Source organism: Rhineura floridana, chromosome 4 (genome assembly GCF_030035675.1).
Source record: "Rhineura floridana isolate rRhiFlo1 chromosome 4, rRhiFlo1.hap2, whole genome shotgun sequence".
In the NCBI taxonomy this organism is placed as follows: domain Eukaryota; kingdom Metazoa; phylum Chordata; class Lepidosauria; order Squamata; family Rhineuridae; genus Rhineura; species Rhineura floridana.
Window position 1 is genome coordinate 5,109,694 of NC_084483.1, and position 14,786 is coordinate 5,124,479.

Sequence of the window (14,786 nt, forward strand, 5' to 3'; positions counted from 1 at the left end):
AGTGGAGAGACCAGCATTGCTATCTTATGAATAAAAATAATTATTCTACTACCTCTGTATGTGTTTGTTTATTTTTAATGTTGTTTTAGGCTACTTAGATGTGCACCAGCCAAGGCCAGCACCTTGTAGGCGTAACTGAAATGTAATTGTAGTGATTACTTTGGAGGAAAAGTAAAGTACAGGAATACCCCGCATTAACATACGCAATGGGTGCAGAGCGAGTACGTAAACTGAAAATGTACTTAAAGTGAAGCACTACCTTTTTTCACTTATCAATGCATATACTGCACTGCAAACGTCATATACGGGCATAACTGATGTAAATAACGCATTTATAACTAAAATAAACACAGTAGGCCTTATTTTAACAAAAAGTTTGTAGTTGGAAGCTGATTGGGTGGTGGCGTCATGCCGTTAAGTGTCTGTTATTGTGAAGCGAGCGTATGTAAACAGGGGAATGGTGCTATTGTAAATATGTCCGTACTCGTGAGTGTCCGTAAAGTGAAGGTCCGTATAGCGGGGTATTCTTGTAATCAGTTACTTTCAGAGCAATTGTAATTGTAACAGTAATTACTACGTTTTTGGGCCATGTAACTGTAACTGTAATTTATTAGTTTTTAAGAGTAATCTTCCAAGCTCTGAGAATACTGAATTTACTACCAGCACATGCAAAAGGAGGCTGCCTATTATTTTAAATTTCCCAAACTGTTCTGGGTTGCTTGGGGCATTCTGGGAAATTTACAGTGGTGGGTGGGTATCTTGAAAGATGCAACTGCTTCTGCTGAATAAGCTAGCAACCAGAGGATTCCTCCCAAAATGTTCAGCTTCCTTTCAAAATGGAAGTTTCTACTGCTTGTAGTTGTGGAGAGAGAGAGAAGCAAACTCCTTACTCCCAGGTATGGTCTGAACTGAAGGCACACGAGACCACCACCTTGCTGAAGCTAAGTAAGTCTGAATCTGGCCAGTACTGGGATGAGATACTGCCTGGGAATCCCATGTATGCCTCTTAGGGTTTCCAAATAAAGAAAGGTGGGAACGAAATGGAAGTTGATAAATAAATACATAATAGAGGAAACATGCTGGTCCTTCCAGACTGTCACTATTTTATGAGAAGGATTCAAGTGCATACTGGACATTTAGGTTTGTGTAATTAAAGTGGATTAAAACACTGTAGTTCTAGCACAAAAAAAACATTAAAAAGACTTTTTGTGGTTAGAAATATGACAGGCAACTAACTGCACTGAAAAGTGTGGGAGGACCGAATAATTAATGGAAGATGTGTAAACGCCTCTCAGGCAAATTGGGATGAGTGGTCATTGTCATATTACCACACAGTAAACAAATCAGAATGAACGCTCAGTAAAGACTGTACATAGTCCGACCACTATGTAAGCTCTGTGGAAGCAAATCATGATGAATCAACATATATATTCAAGATCCTACTTAACTGTAATACAAGTAAATAGCAAAACATATTAGACTCTGGCTGTTCAGCCGTAATTCCTTAACGCCCTTGGGTATCCTCATCATAAGATTTCTGCACTTAGGCTAGTTTAAACTCCATTCAGAAGTTCAGTTGAAGGCGTTGTACAGCATCCCCTAGGTCCTTGGTGTGGAAGAATAGTTCTTGCTTCATGGGACACATATTTCATATCACTGCTGAGTCTCATGTGATTTTCCAGAGTACATGTCACATTTTCAAGACAACAAACCAGTTGAATTTCATGCTGACAGTACCATGTGAAGGATCAGGCTTCTTGCATGCCACTACAAGCCACCTGAAGGACACTGGGAAGAGACCATGGACGGTATATGGGGACTGAAATAGTGCTTCCATTGATATAGTAAATTCTTCCGAGACTCTGAAGAGCCCTACAATTGTTCACAGATTATGATGTTCCATTTTAAAGCTTTGAGTTGCAGCTATGAGTTGAACCTCAGCATGGGACTAAATATAATACTTGCAGAGCTGCGGGGCAGTTTTGGAAACACCTTCACCATTCTCAGTATAAACATAGCTTTTCTTCAAGAGCAGTTCTGTTTGTATGGACATCAGGAACTCTGGGATAATTAGATTTCCCCAGGGCTGGGCATCTGGAATGGTGTAGCAATGTTCTAGGTTCCAGGGAAAGGGAAAGGAGAAGAGTGGTAGGATGAGAGAAAGGGTGGGGGAGAAGGAGACGAGAAAAGGGATCAGAGGCACAGACTTCTCTCTGATTGCCACAGAAGCGTTTGCAGCAGATGCAGGAACAATAAAGATGTTTTGGAGGGGTTCATGGACTGCAGAGTTCTCCAAAGTCTAATAATTGTTTGACTCCATCCAACTGGGTGTGGTATCTGTCCATCACTACAAATGATTCATTGTGTAAAGGAGTTGTTAATAAACCAACAGGCATCCCTTACCAGGAACCCTTAGCAGTGCCACATGCATCATGAAGTGATGGGAGTAGGAGGGCTAGGCAGGCCCAGTGATATGACTAGTGGTAATCTGTGGTTTAGCCACACCATGGCCCATGGCTGTGCCCCAGGAGCCTGCAGGCTACAGGGAGAACCTCCCTCCTCTGGTCTGTGTCTGAGCTATAAATTATGAGACCTGGCCCAAGCCTTGACATCACCACACTGACTCAAACTTCCCTCCCCTCACCCTTGTAGCACTCACTCTTTACTCTGGACAAAGGTTGCCGCTGGTGGATGGGGCTGGGATTGGCTTAAGCATTGTGGGGGTTTTGCCTTCCCCATAGCACTGTTCTTTGTGGCATGTTGAGTTATGTCTAATGATAACGTTGTCATAATTTTCTGGTAGCTGCTGGAGACACTGGAGAGGATCCATAGCTCAGGACTCTGGGGGTGGTTCCCTGTTCACCTTTGGGATCCCTCTTAAGGGTTTTTGTGTGTGTTGCTTCAAGGCTTCGAACCAGCTTTGGCACTGGAATGCCTCTGACATGCAAGATGGCCCATGGAACTGGGCCAGGCTGGACTAGGGCTCTTCTCCCTCCCACTAACATTTCCCAGCATGCAGGCTGGGTAGCATCTGTTTGTAGTTAGGCTGTCTGATACTCGGATTCTAGCTCTGTGCTAAGCCAAACAGTATAAGCTGCAATCAATGACATTCTGGCCATTTTAAACCATTTCCAGTCCTAGTATGATTGTTGCTCTCCATGCTAAGGGCACAATAGTCAAACTGCAATTTGCTACATTTTGTAGTTAAAGACAATAAGAAGGTTAATAAGAAAGAAAAGCTTTATTAGTTTGACTACCGATCACAAGGAGAGAGGAAAAATCTAATGTAAAACTCATTTTTGTAATAATTAGAAATAATTACTTGCATCTGTTAGAAACAATTTGCTTACAAAATGGTTTTGTCTGTAGTAGTATACAATCTTTGTTCAGTGACAATCAAAAATATATGATAGTCTAATTTAGTAAAGGATGTTACACTTTTAATACAAACAGATGTCTGGCGTCAGGAAGTGAATCTGGAGCCTTATTGAATTTCTGTGGTACATGTGCAACTAGCCTTACAGTCTTGCATTATAGGTTTGCCGCAGCCCCATTGATTCTTTAAGTCCGCACAGTTTGTATATTTATCATTTTCCTTGCATGGATTGGCTAAAAATGAAATAGAGAGAGAGTCACATATAGGAGAAAATGAAAACAAAACAAAAACAGTTCATTAGAAGACCCTTGCTAGATCAGAATGAAAGTCCAGCGTCCTGTTTTCCAGTGTAGCAAGGTTTGGGGCCAAACTGATGTTTCTGTGTAGCCTATAACCTGAGCATGAAGACCTAAGTACCGTCTCTCAAATCCAGAGCTTGGAAAAGTTACTTTTTTGAACTACAACTCCCATCAGCCCCAGCCAGCGGGCTGGGGCTGATGGGAGTTGTAGTTCAAAAAAGTAACTTTTCCAAGGTCTGCTCAGATCTCTAGAGAAAAGAATTAGGCAGGAACTAGTGACCTGGAAGCAGGGATGGAAAGCCTGTCATTTGCATTTCTCTCCATTCCTCATTTCCCCCCAGTCTGAAATTCAGTTTGGCAACATTTCCCACATCAGTTTGCAATGATGTAAAGAAGGTCCTTTTGTAAATTCATCAGTATTTGCATTTCTCCAAATATTATATGATTATTTTAATTTATTGCCAGCTCTTCACTTTAAGGTCTCATGGCAGGTTACAACAGTTTAAGATAGAACATTAAAAACAGTTTAAAACAAATTACAATTACAAAAGTAGTTTGGGCCCTAATACACGCACACACACACACGGCCAGGGTGAGGAGGAGCTTTATACAAAAGCTGTATAAAGAAGGTGACACATGTCCTTCTGCATGGAGGGAATGCCACAGCTTAGGAGCTGCCACAGAGAATTTAAATCACAATTTAAAAATTTAAACAGTATAAAACACATGCTAAAATGCCTGGGAAAAGAGGAAAGTCTTGACCTGGCACCGAAAAGGCAACAGTGTTGGCGCAAAATGCAGCGTCCAGATTGGTAACAGGGACCAGACGGTCCGAACATATAAAACCGATTCTGGCCTGCTTGCATTGGCTGCCTGTATGTTTCTGGCCTCAATTCAAGGTGCTGGTTTTGACCTATAAAGCCTTACACGGCTTGGGACCACAATACCTGATGGAACGCCTCTCCCAATACGAACCCACCCGTACACTACGCTCAACATCCAAGGCCCTCCTCCAGGTGCCTACTCCGAGGGAAGCTTGGAGGGTGGCAACAAGGGAGAGGGCCTTCTCAGTGGTGGCCCCCAAATTATGGAACGATCTCATTGACGAGGTGAACCTGGCGCCGACACTGTTACCTTTTCGGCACCAAGTCAAGACTTTCCTCTTCTCCCAGGCATTTTAGCATGTGTTTTACATTGTTTTTATATTGCTTTAAAGTTTAAAATTGTGTTTTAAATTCTTTTTAAAATATGTGTTTTAAATTGTATATTTGTTTTAATGTTTTTGATTGCTGTAAACCACCCAGAGAGCTTCGGCTATGGGGCTGTATACAAGTGCAATCAATCAATCAATCAATCAATCAGGGGAGGAATTTTACCAAAAGTGGTTTCCTGGGGAGGGGAAGGAAAGTTGAGAGTACCAAGTGAGACCAGAGCATTATAGTAGGACCCATGATAGGGGTGGGTAAGAAGTAAGGTGTACCAGAAGAGAAGGGAAAGGAGGGAGAAAAGGGAAAGTGGGGTATACCAAAATATCATTGGGGGCAGATAATAGGCATGTACCAAAGAGGAAATTGGGGGAGTGTCCCAAATAGCAGGGAAACACTGGGATATAGTGTCTCATTGGGGGAATCTGGGGGGAGGAGAGAGAAAAGACAGACGGAAAGTGGAAGGTACTAAAGATATCAGTCACGGAGCGGTGGAAAAAATACAGTGGGGAAAGAAAGGCAGTCTTCACACATTCAGAGGAGCCTCTTTTGCCTTGCAGGGTTTCTTGGGCAGGGGTTTGGCAATCAGAGTGAGCAGGGGCTCTGCCCATACTATATTAATATTTACATTTTACATAGTTATATGTATTGTTGTACGCATATATTTATGTGGTGGTTACTTTAGAAAACCTAGATTGTATGTGCATATAATCAGAGCTTGGAAAAGTTACTTTTTTGAACTACACCTCCCATCAGCCCAATCCAGTGGCCATGCTGGCTGGGGCTGATGGGAGTTGTAGTTCAAAAAAGTAACTTTTCCAAGCTCTGCATATAATATGCACGCAAAATCACATGTATAATGATGCAAGAATTGTTCAGTTTTAGCAGGGGGGAAAATAGCTTCTAATTAAGATTAACAAGCCAGATGGAAATTAGAAAAAAATCTGTGAAGATAAACATAGCATGGAGATTTTCAGAAAATACCATCCCTACATGAAATATACAAATTTGAAAACAGTCATCAAAGAGGTACATTCAGGAAGAAGCCAACATTGGCTGTGGGTCACTATTGCTTGTACACAATAGTGAATATATGTTTGTCACTTGTTGTGTCCTGTGTAATTTGTGTTTGTCCTGTGTAATGTGCAAAGTAGCCCTCCCAAATGGGAGACTGAAACAGAATGTGTGTGATTTGCCTATAACCAGTCAAGAGACAGCCAAGGTCAACTTAGTCTAATAGATGGTACGGGATAACATTATTTTCATTATTGGATAATTTCAAAAACCTCTCTAAGGGCACTTGATTTTTCTCAAACTTACTGCACAATCCATTGTTGCAATTATTCGGGCAGTCCCCACACGGTTGTCCTGTTGAATAGGGGGTGGCCATCTTGTCTGCATAGTTACCTCTGGAATGTTAAATGAAAATATGAAACACTAAATCAGCAGTCCGTATCTATTTATCAATTAGCAAAGATGATTTGTTGAGAGATGGCTTCATCAAATTGCTTCAGTTGCCCAATCTTTTACACTACTTTAAGCGTATTATGAAAAGAAAGGAAACCAGGAAGGGGCCAGTTGGGTAGGGAGGAGGAGGAGACCAAAAGGTGTGTTGGCCATATGGTCTGCAGCAAGTGTTCAGGACCTTTTTCAGCCCAAGGGCCACATTCCCATCTGGGCAACCTTCCAGGGGCCACATTACAGGGACGGAAAATGCCCAGGGCAAAAGCAGGAGGAACAATGAATGTAAAGGCTAGTATAAAATACCTGGATGAATGAGGTTCTCTCATTGTGACACATTTAAATGTTTCTTTATAATGTTATTTATTTAATTTTGAGAATTGCATTATTTTACTGATGTATGTATTGCTATATTTGTGTTTTTGTAAGCCGCCTTGAGGGCCTTTTGGCCGTAAGGCGGGGTATAAATTTAATAAATAAACAAACACACACACACACACACACACACACACACCTCTATCCTCCATCTAGGCATGCAAGAGGCATCACCAGATTTCAAGGACACATTCCAGCCAGGCAAAAACACTGGAGGAGGGTGTGAAACAAGACCAGTGAGGGGTGTGGCTGAGGAGAGTCCCAAGGGCCAGACAGAGAGCCAAGGAGGGCTGTGTTTGGACCCTGGAACTGAGGTCCCCCACCACTGGTCTGCAGAAAACCCCCACTCCCTGGCTAGGTTGTTTGGCGAGGCGTTGGTCAGACATTTGACCATCTCCCTTTGGTCCTCCTCTAGCTTATAAAAGGGAAGTCGAAGTCTTCTCAGAATCCTCAGTTCTTGCCAATCTCTCTCTGACTTGCCGTTGAACATTTGCTGTCCTTGGGGCTCAGGTATTTTTCTATGGAACATGGATCTATTGCTGGTCAACAGAGCTGGAAAAGAAGGTTTTGCTGGGTCATTAGACTGACCCCAGTGGCCCAGAAATGTTTGCCTACCAAGTCTTCTGAATGTTTGTTTTCCCCCTTCCAATGTTGGTTCTGCTGTACTATTTTCGGTTCCAATATGCATAATGTGGTGGCAGGGTTGGAGAAGCCCTCAGAATCTCTTTGGGGAGCCTCCTTCAGAGGCACTGGAGAACACCAAGCAGTCTAATTCAATTAAAGTTGTTGCCCGCTTTAAGCAAACATTGTATAATGGACTTTGTGGGTGTAAAGACATATGCCAAATATGGTTCTTTATACCTGCCTAAGCAGAAGGATTTGGTGCCTGCTCCATTCCATACATCCCCCCCCCAGTACCATATGAGAAACACTACCTAGTACCTAGGAGAGTCTAATGTATTAAGTCTACTAACTTGTCTTTACACCATCTTAAGACTAAGAACAAGGGCTGTGCATAGCCCCCCCGTTCTGACTTGCATTGGGAAACTAAAACGACCATATTTGCTGACATGTTAGCTCCTACAGAGGGGATCAACCCCAACAAATTGTAGACATATAGCTTTGGGATTTTTCATATTAGCCGTCTGTAAAGTTAAAATGTTTTAAAATTAAAATGGCTAAAACTTTTGTTTCTTTCCCATTCTGGCATGACATTTGGAGGTGCAGAAGCCCCTCAAGAGGGGATTAACTCTGCCAGATTGCAAACAGTGGGCTTGTGCTAGCCACCTTTAAAGTTTGCTTTTTTTATTTAAAAAGCTTCTTTAAAAAAATAATGCACTGATATATGTAATATAACACTGTATGCATACTGCTTGTACAATGTACTCACAAGACTTACTGACATACACACATTACAAGGTACTAATAAGGACAGACACAGAAAACAGGACACAGTTGTAAATAAACCTTGCTTAGAACCTGGAGCCAAAATTGTGTGTCTGTGTGTATGGAATACTAAGACACAGACAACAGACATTGATTGGGAAAGGATGGAAAACAAACAGGTCTAAGTCTGGTTAGGGTACCGTGAAGGAAACAAAACACCCGCTGAAAAAATGCCATCAGTGTTTTTTTTTTTAAAGAGAAAGAACTTATGTGCTGTTGGCTGGCAACATGCAGTTGCTCCCTCCCCAGCCACAAGGAACCATGTCATGGAGAAGCAACGCCCATGTGGCTGCAGCCAAGAAAGAAGGCGGAGGGGAGTGGGATGCGTTTCTAGATGCGCCAGAAAAGAATCCTTGTATTTTCACATTGACATAACATATTCATGGCATGAAGCAGAACCTGGCGGGTCACAGGCAGAGAGGCTGGAGGAAACTGGAAGAAGCAGGGTGGAATTTGGCATGTAGGGGTGGAGTCTGGCTGAATATGTTTTTCAGTCTCCCGTAATGATTTCTGAGCAAAGCACAATGCCATTGGTAAATTCTAGAAAATACAGTTTGTCTGACAATCCTAAGCTTAAACATTTATATCTCAGGAGTATGTGTGTGTATGTGGGAATAGCATTGCAAAGTGGCAGTAAATTCCTCAGTTAATACATACGCAGGGCAGTACTGGCAAACATAGAAGTACTTGAAGATTGGCTGGGCAGAACAGTAGGCAAGAGCACATCCCACTTCATTAGATTTGTACCAAACCACCTGCAGATACACAAATGAATATGAATGTGAACACACTGTATACTGGTGCACATCAAAGAAAACGTTAAGGAGAATTGGATTGGACAGTTATATAGACCCTGCACCTCCTCTCTGTCAGTGTTGCAGTTATGTTGCAGAGATCCTGTATTTTCCCAATATGCACAGTGCAATATTTTGTTTTCTCTAGCAACACGTGGTATTTTCCTCAGCACTGCTGCTGCCTTTGCAGAAGGCATGTGCTTGAATGATGGTTGGAGGCAGTGTGCTCCTCCTCCTGCAATGGCAATGCACATCCTTTTGCAAAATTGTATCTGTGTTTCAAACACCAGAGGTTTCAAGCATCAGAGCTGTCCTCCTGTAAGGCTGCCTCTGTTTCCATCTGTTACACATCTATGGGATATCGCTCTATCGTCACTGAAAAGGAACTTACACCAAGGAAGTTGAGGCAGTCTTTGACCGATCATATGGAAGGGTTCCCAAGTGCTCATATTAAGCTCTGTTCTAAATTCATAACTAATTGTCTCCATTTTCATCCCATTCTTCTGCCAAGGACCTTGATGCGTGTTGGCATGTGTTGGCATTATTCGGTTGTTCTTCACAATAATTACATGGCATAGGATAGATAGCTCCTGTGCTACAACATGGTCGATATTTCAGAATGACTGATCCATTTTCAGAATGTGGAGCCTGAAATATTGTGTGTGACCCCTTTGTATTTGGCAAGAGAGAAAGAGATGAGACTACAAGCTGGCAGGACAAGTTTAAATGTGATCAGATGAGATCTATGTCTCAGGCTCTTGTGTAGCGATCACTTTTCAAAGTGTGCTCTTCTATAGTCAGATGAAGTGAGGAGTTAAAAAAGATTCAGCATGTGAAAACAAATACAGTGCTATGTCTCTCTGTTTCTTGGGTACATGTTGAACCATGAGGATGATTTATTACTAATCAATCTAACAGACATGAACTATTCTGTTCGTGCAAACCTATTTTATAGAATCGGCAGGGTATGTCACGTCTTGAGAATTTACTCCCAAACAGTTCTTCATGGGAAATAATTCTCAAGACATGCAGAGCTTGGAAAAGTTACTTTTTTGAACTACAACTCCCATCAGCCCCAGCCAGCATGGCCACTCAGAGAATCTGCCTTGCGAAAGGAGAGGATATGTGGCATTTAGTTTGATGTCACTTGTTTTAAATGCTGTTGTGAACTGCTTTGAGCACCTAATGGTAGCAAAATAACTGTTTAAAAAAATTAATAGGAAAGCAAAACAAGGATGAAGATATGAATGAGACACTTAGTCAGTGCGCATTTCCTTCAGCATATGACAACACTGAATGATGTAGCTGAATTTTGAGCTTAACTGTCAAGTTTAGACTGACACTTTCAGATGATTTTGAAATGTCTTGACATATTGTGCAGCAACATTAGGCCATGAAACCTAGTGTAATAGTTTGCCATAGTTGTCTTCATTTATTCTGTTGTAATAATTTATATCTCTGCCTGCTAGCCTGCCCTTTCCAAACACTTTTGAAATAGCCAGCTAAATAAATAGTCCAACCTTGAGGACCTGTGAACAATGTTATTGTACCTGAGTATAATGCCCAATCACTGCTCCTCTTGTCTTTGCTCCAGAGCCATATGCAAAGTCTTTAACTTCATTATACCAAGCTTGAATTGCATCAGACCATGAGTTAGGGGCGCTTGACATGTAGAGATTTTCACCGCAGCCTGTGCCATCTGCAAATGGGAAAACAATTACAAAAACTTAAAGGCTTGGCTCCTTCTGCTGTTGACTGGAATTGTCTAAAGCTTTGGGATAAGTAGCATTAATACATGCTAGGACCTTATCTCTTTCCTTTAATATCCTATATTGATATTACCGCTAATACTAGTATCTCATTTTGAGACAAAATACTGCTACTGGATGTTAAACTTTGGAAATTTGGCACAAATTGCTCTCTGATTTATGCTAACTGCAGTTTCTGGGTCAAGTGCAAGAGAAGCCCACATAGACCACTTTGCAATAATCCAACCCTGGAGTCACCACTCTCTGAACTACTGTGGTCAGGCTCTTGCAATCCAGGAATAGCTGTAGCTGTCATACAAGATGCAGTTGGTAAAACATGCTTCCAGTTGCTGAGGCTACCTAGGCCTCCAGTGACAAAGATGGATCCAGAAGCACCTTCAGATTTCATAGCTTCAGGGGGAGTGCAATCCTGTCCAGGGCAGGTAATTGACCAGTTTCTCGGGCATGAGAACCACTCGCCCACAATGCCTCTGTCTTGCCAGGATTCAAGCTCAACTTAATTTTCTCATCCACCTCACCACTGTGTCCAGGCACATGTGCAACCTATTTGGGGAATAGGGTTCAGCACCTTGGACAGTTCATTGAAGATTCAGACTAAAACCCAGAGTGGATTCACTGCCACACTGACATCAGAGCCACCAGTTTCCACTGCTTGGAAGGTTGTCCAGAATGGAATGCGGCCCTTGGCCTGAAAATGGAAGACTTCTTGAAGTATATGCGAGAAATTTCAGGGAGCACAGTCTTAGGCTTGGACAAAAGAGAACTATGGTAGATCCAGAGGTTGGAAAAGTTACTTTTTTGAACTACAACTCCCATCAGCCCAATCCAGTGGCCATGCTGGCTGGGGCTGATGGGAGTTGTAGTTCAAAAAAGTAACTTTTCCAAGCTCTGGGTAGATCTCTATGTACGGAGCAGCTTCTGAGGCTCCAGTTCCGAAACCACACACCCACTTCCCTCAGACTTTAGAAGCAGCTTCCAAGGCCTGCACATATTGCCTCAACTGTGGTGTGAAGACACAAAACATTCAGCTGCACAGGCCAATTGTCATAACTGAAATGAGCCAGTTAACACTTCTGTGTTTTTAGTTTGGATTGAATTGAAATAAAAGTATAAAATATATTTTCTGAAGGGTAAATATTGCATTAAATATTTAACATTCCTTTGATTAGCAAAGAATTTTGATCCCTTTAAGTATCCACTTTAAGTAATCTATTTGAAGTTATTTTTGCTGGAAGATGGCTCCCTTACTTACCTATTAGTCTGCTTTGTTGTGAACTGTGCTTTAAATTACACTGGTTTGCCCATCTTTGTGCATTTTGTGCAATCACATTGTTCCAGTTCTACATGAGATACAAAAATACATGAGTGAGTTGTGAGTTGGTGGAACTGTGAGCATTATCAAGCTGCTGGATATAATGTAATTACATTTGAAACAGAATTTTAAATTTGGTTTTGGCTTATGCCCTTTGGTAGCTTTATTGGGATTTATAAAGGGTGTAGTTGCCCAGAAATAGATCAGTTACTAGTGAACTTTGTAATCATGGTGGAGTTGATTTTGTAGCTAAACATTGGAAGACAATTTCTCAGCTGTTGGAGGAAGCCTGGCTCAGTAAATCACGGCCAGTGGTGGAAATTGAACCAATTTTTATGTTTGAAAGCACATTATATTCCCAGGATTTCTTTTGATGATTGCCTTACTCATCTAGAAGAATCAGATGCATTCTCTTTACTGTACTTGATCATAGTCTATTTTTGTCAGCTAAATGGTTTTTAGGATGATTTATTTGGCAACATTTAACATGTTTCATTTACAGGTGGTCTGCTGTAATCAGAAAAGCCATGTTGCAAAATTCATTCACATTATTCAGGGCAGGAGACATGGTTCTCTTTCCTATTTTATCCTCACTACAATCGCGTAAGGTCAATTAGGCTAAGAACCAGAGGCTACCCAAGGTTCAAAAGACTGGCCCAGTGGGATTTGAACCAAGGATCTTCCCAGGTATAGTTTGACACTCTAGCCGCTACACCACACTGGCTTCACTTGTGTAGTGGTTTATAAAGCTATCATTGTCTAATGGAGATTGTTAATATGTGACAATATGTGTTAATATGTGACCCCTATGAGGAGAGACTGAAAGAACTGGGCATGTTTAGCCTGGAGAAGAGAAGACTGAGGGGAGATATGATAGCACTCTTCAAGTACATGAAAGGTTGTCACATAGAGGAGGGCTGCGATCTCTTCTTGATTGTCCCAGAGTGCAGGACACGGAATAATGGGCTTAAGTTGCAGGAAGCCAGATTTCGACTGGACATCAGGAAAAACTTCCTAACTGTTAGAGCCATATGACAATGGAACCAACTACCTAGAGAGGTAGTGGGCTCTCTGACACCGGAGGCATTCAAGAGGCAGCTGGACAGCCATATGTCGGGAATGCTTTGATTTGGCTTCCTGCATTGAGCAGGGGGTTGGACTTGATGGCCTTATAGGCCCCTTCCAACTCTACTATCCTGTGATTCTATGACAATATTTGCCCCCCATCTTGCTCTGATTTTGTCATTGTCCTGTCATGACAAGTACTGTGTTCTTTAGCAATAAAAATACTTTTGAAATGTCAGTATTACTAATAGTCCTGCATATGTTTCTATTAGTTTTTCTGAATGTGTCTTACCATTTTTAGCATATTTTTAGCAGATGGTTGCACTCTTCTCCTTAGATCATTATGCTTGTTAACAATTTCATTTTGCTGATTTACATTGGTGGTCATCAGACTAGCAGAACTGTCAGAGGCCTGAAATAAAAAAGGAGATGCCTGTAATCAAAAAGGCATTGCCCTCATTCAGGCACAATAGTCTCAGGCCAGCAACCTGTAGAAGGAGAACAAGCACTGTGTCTGTGTGCTCCCTCCTCCTCTATCGTCCTCCCTTCTTTCTCCCTCCTTTGTATGTTTTCTGGGGTTTTGTTAAACCACAGTTTCCCATTACATCAGAACCAGGAAACTGAATTTAACTCTGACTAAATCCTCTTTTGCAAACCAGGACCTAACCATGTTTGCAAGTCAGTTTTCTGGTTCAGGCATAATGGGAAACTATGGTTTTGCAAACCCCAGAAATCTTGCACTAAGGCACACAAGAGAAGGGAGGAGGGAGTGGGCAGGGGCAATGCTTGATTTTAGTCCAGTTACCATGGATTGACAAAATGAGCCATTTGTGTGTGTGTGTGTGTGTGAGTGGGCGACTTTATAGACATGCTTTTAAAATGTGACACGTGTACACTGTATCAGAATAAAAAAATAAACTGAAACAAAAATAAAAGAAATGGAGATTCAGTGTTCTATATTCTGAATGCAACCTAACAGAGAGGCAAGCTATTTTCTTATTGGGCTCAACCGTGAAGTTGGTTCTACTCTGAATTCTTCTCTGATAGGTTTTATGCGCTGGAGAATCTCAATCAGGATCTAGTCTGCTGGCAAAGAAAAGGCCTGTGGATTCTTTCTGCAATCACCAGCAGCAAAGGATATTGGGCCTAGTTGCTGCCAGGGCAGGGCTTTGCTCTCTGGGAGACAAAGATATCCCTTACATCAAGGGTGGCTAACCATAAATTTATGTTCATGTTCAGGAAGTAAGCCATTCAACAATAATGAGCATCTGTGGGGAATTTAGTTGAGTGCTAAGGGAACCTCTTCTCATTCCTGCTTGAAGATAGGCTGCTATCAATCTGGTGTAGCTTGCTCAGAAACTAGCATGGTTGCTGAATTAACAGAAACACAGAGTGGATAACTCAGGGTTTTTTTTGGTAATGAATCCCCATAAGGTTCCTTGGAGGGTAAACAGTGCCAAGACTTCAGAATATAAGCCAGGAAAGGGTGTTTTATTAAATGATAATAATAGACAAAGCCAAGTTACTAAAGGCAACCCCAGATATGAGGGGGGAAGAGCAGAGGACTGGTAGGAAGCATGGCTGTATGGTGGGGAAGAGTGAGAAATTTGATGCAGTTCACATTTCAAGCCAAATAGATCAAATCCACACTTTCCAAAACAATACAGAAACCAATACATAGCCA

General features: G+C 41.8%; 1 protein-coding gene across 1 annotated transcript in view; it reads right to left on the bottom strand.

Annotated features, from left to right (window-relative positions):
* Positions 1 to 3,259: 3,259 nt before the first annotated feature.
* The window catches only part of LOC133382819 (cysteine-rich venom protein helothermine-like), a 29,865-nt gene continuing 18,338 nt past the window's right edge, over positions 3,260 to 14,786 (bottom strand). The window contains exons 3-8 of the mRNA XM_061622297.1: positions 13,395 to 13,514; positions 11,978 to 12,065; positions 10,507 to 10,655; positions 8,820 to 8,917; positions 6,201 to 6,289; positions 3,260 to 3,609 (exon numbers count right to left, since the gene is read on the bottom strand). Of these exons, the coding sequence (XP_061478281.1) occupies positions 3,485 to 3,609; positions 6,201 to 6,289; positions 8,820 to 8,917; positions 10,507 to 10,655; positions 11,978 to 12,065; positions 13,395 to 13,514 (669 nt within the window). The 3' untranslated portion in view covers positions 3,260 to 3,484. The remainder of the gene's footprint in view (positions 3,610 to 6,200; positions 6,290 to 8,819; positions 8,918 to 10,506; positions 10,656 to 11,977; positions 12,066 to 13,394; positions 13,515 to 14,786) is intronic.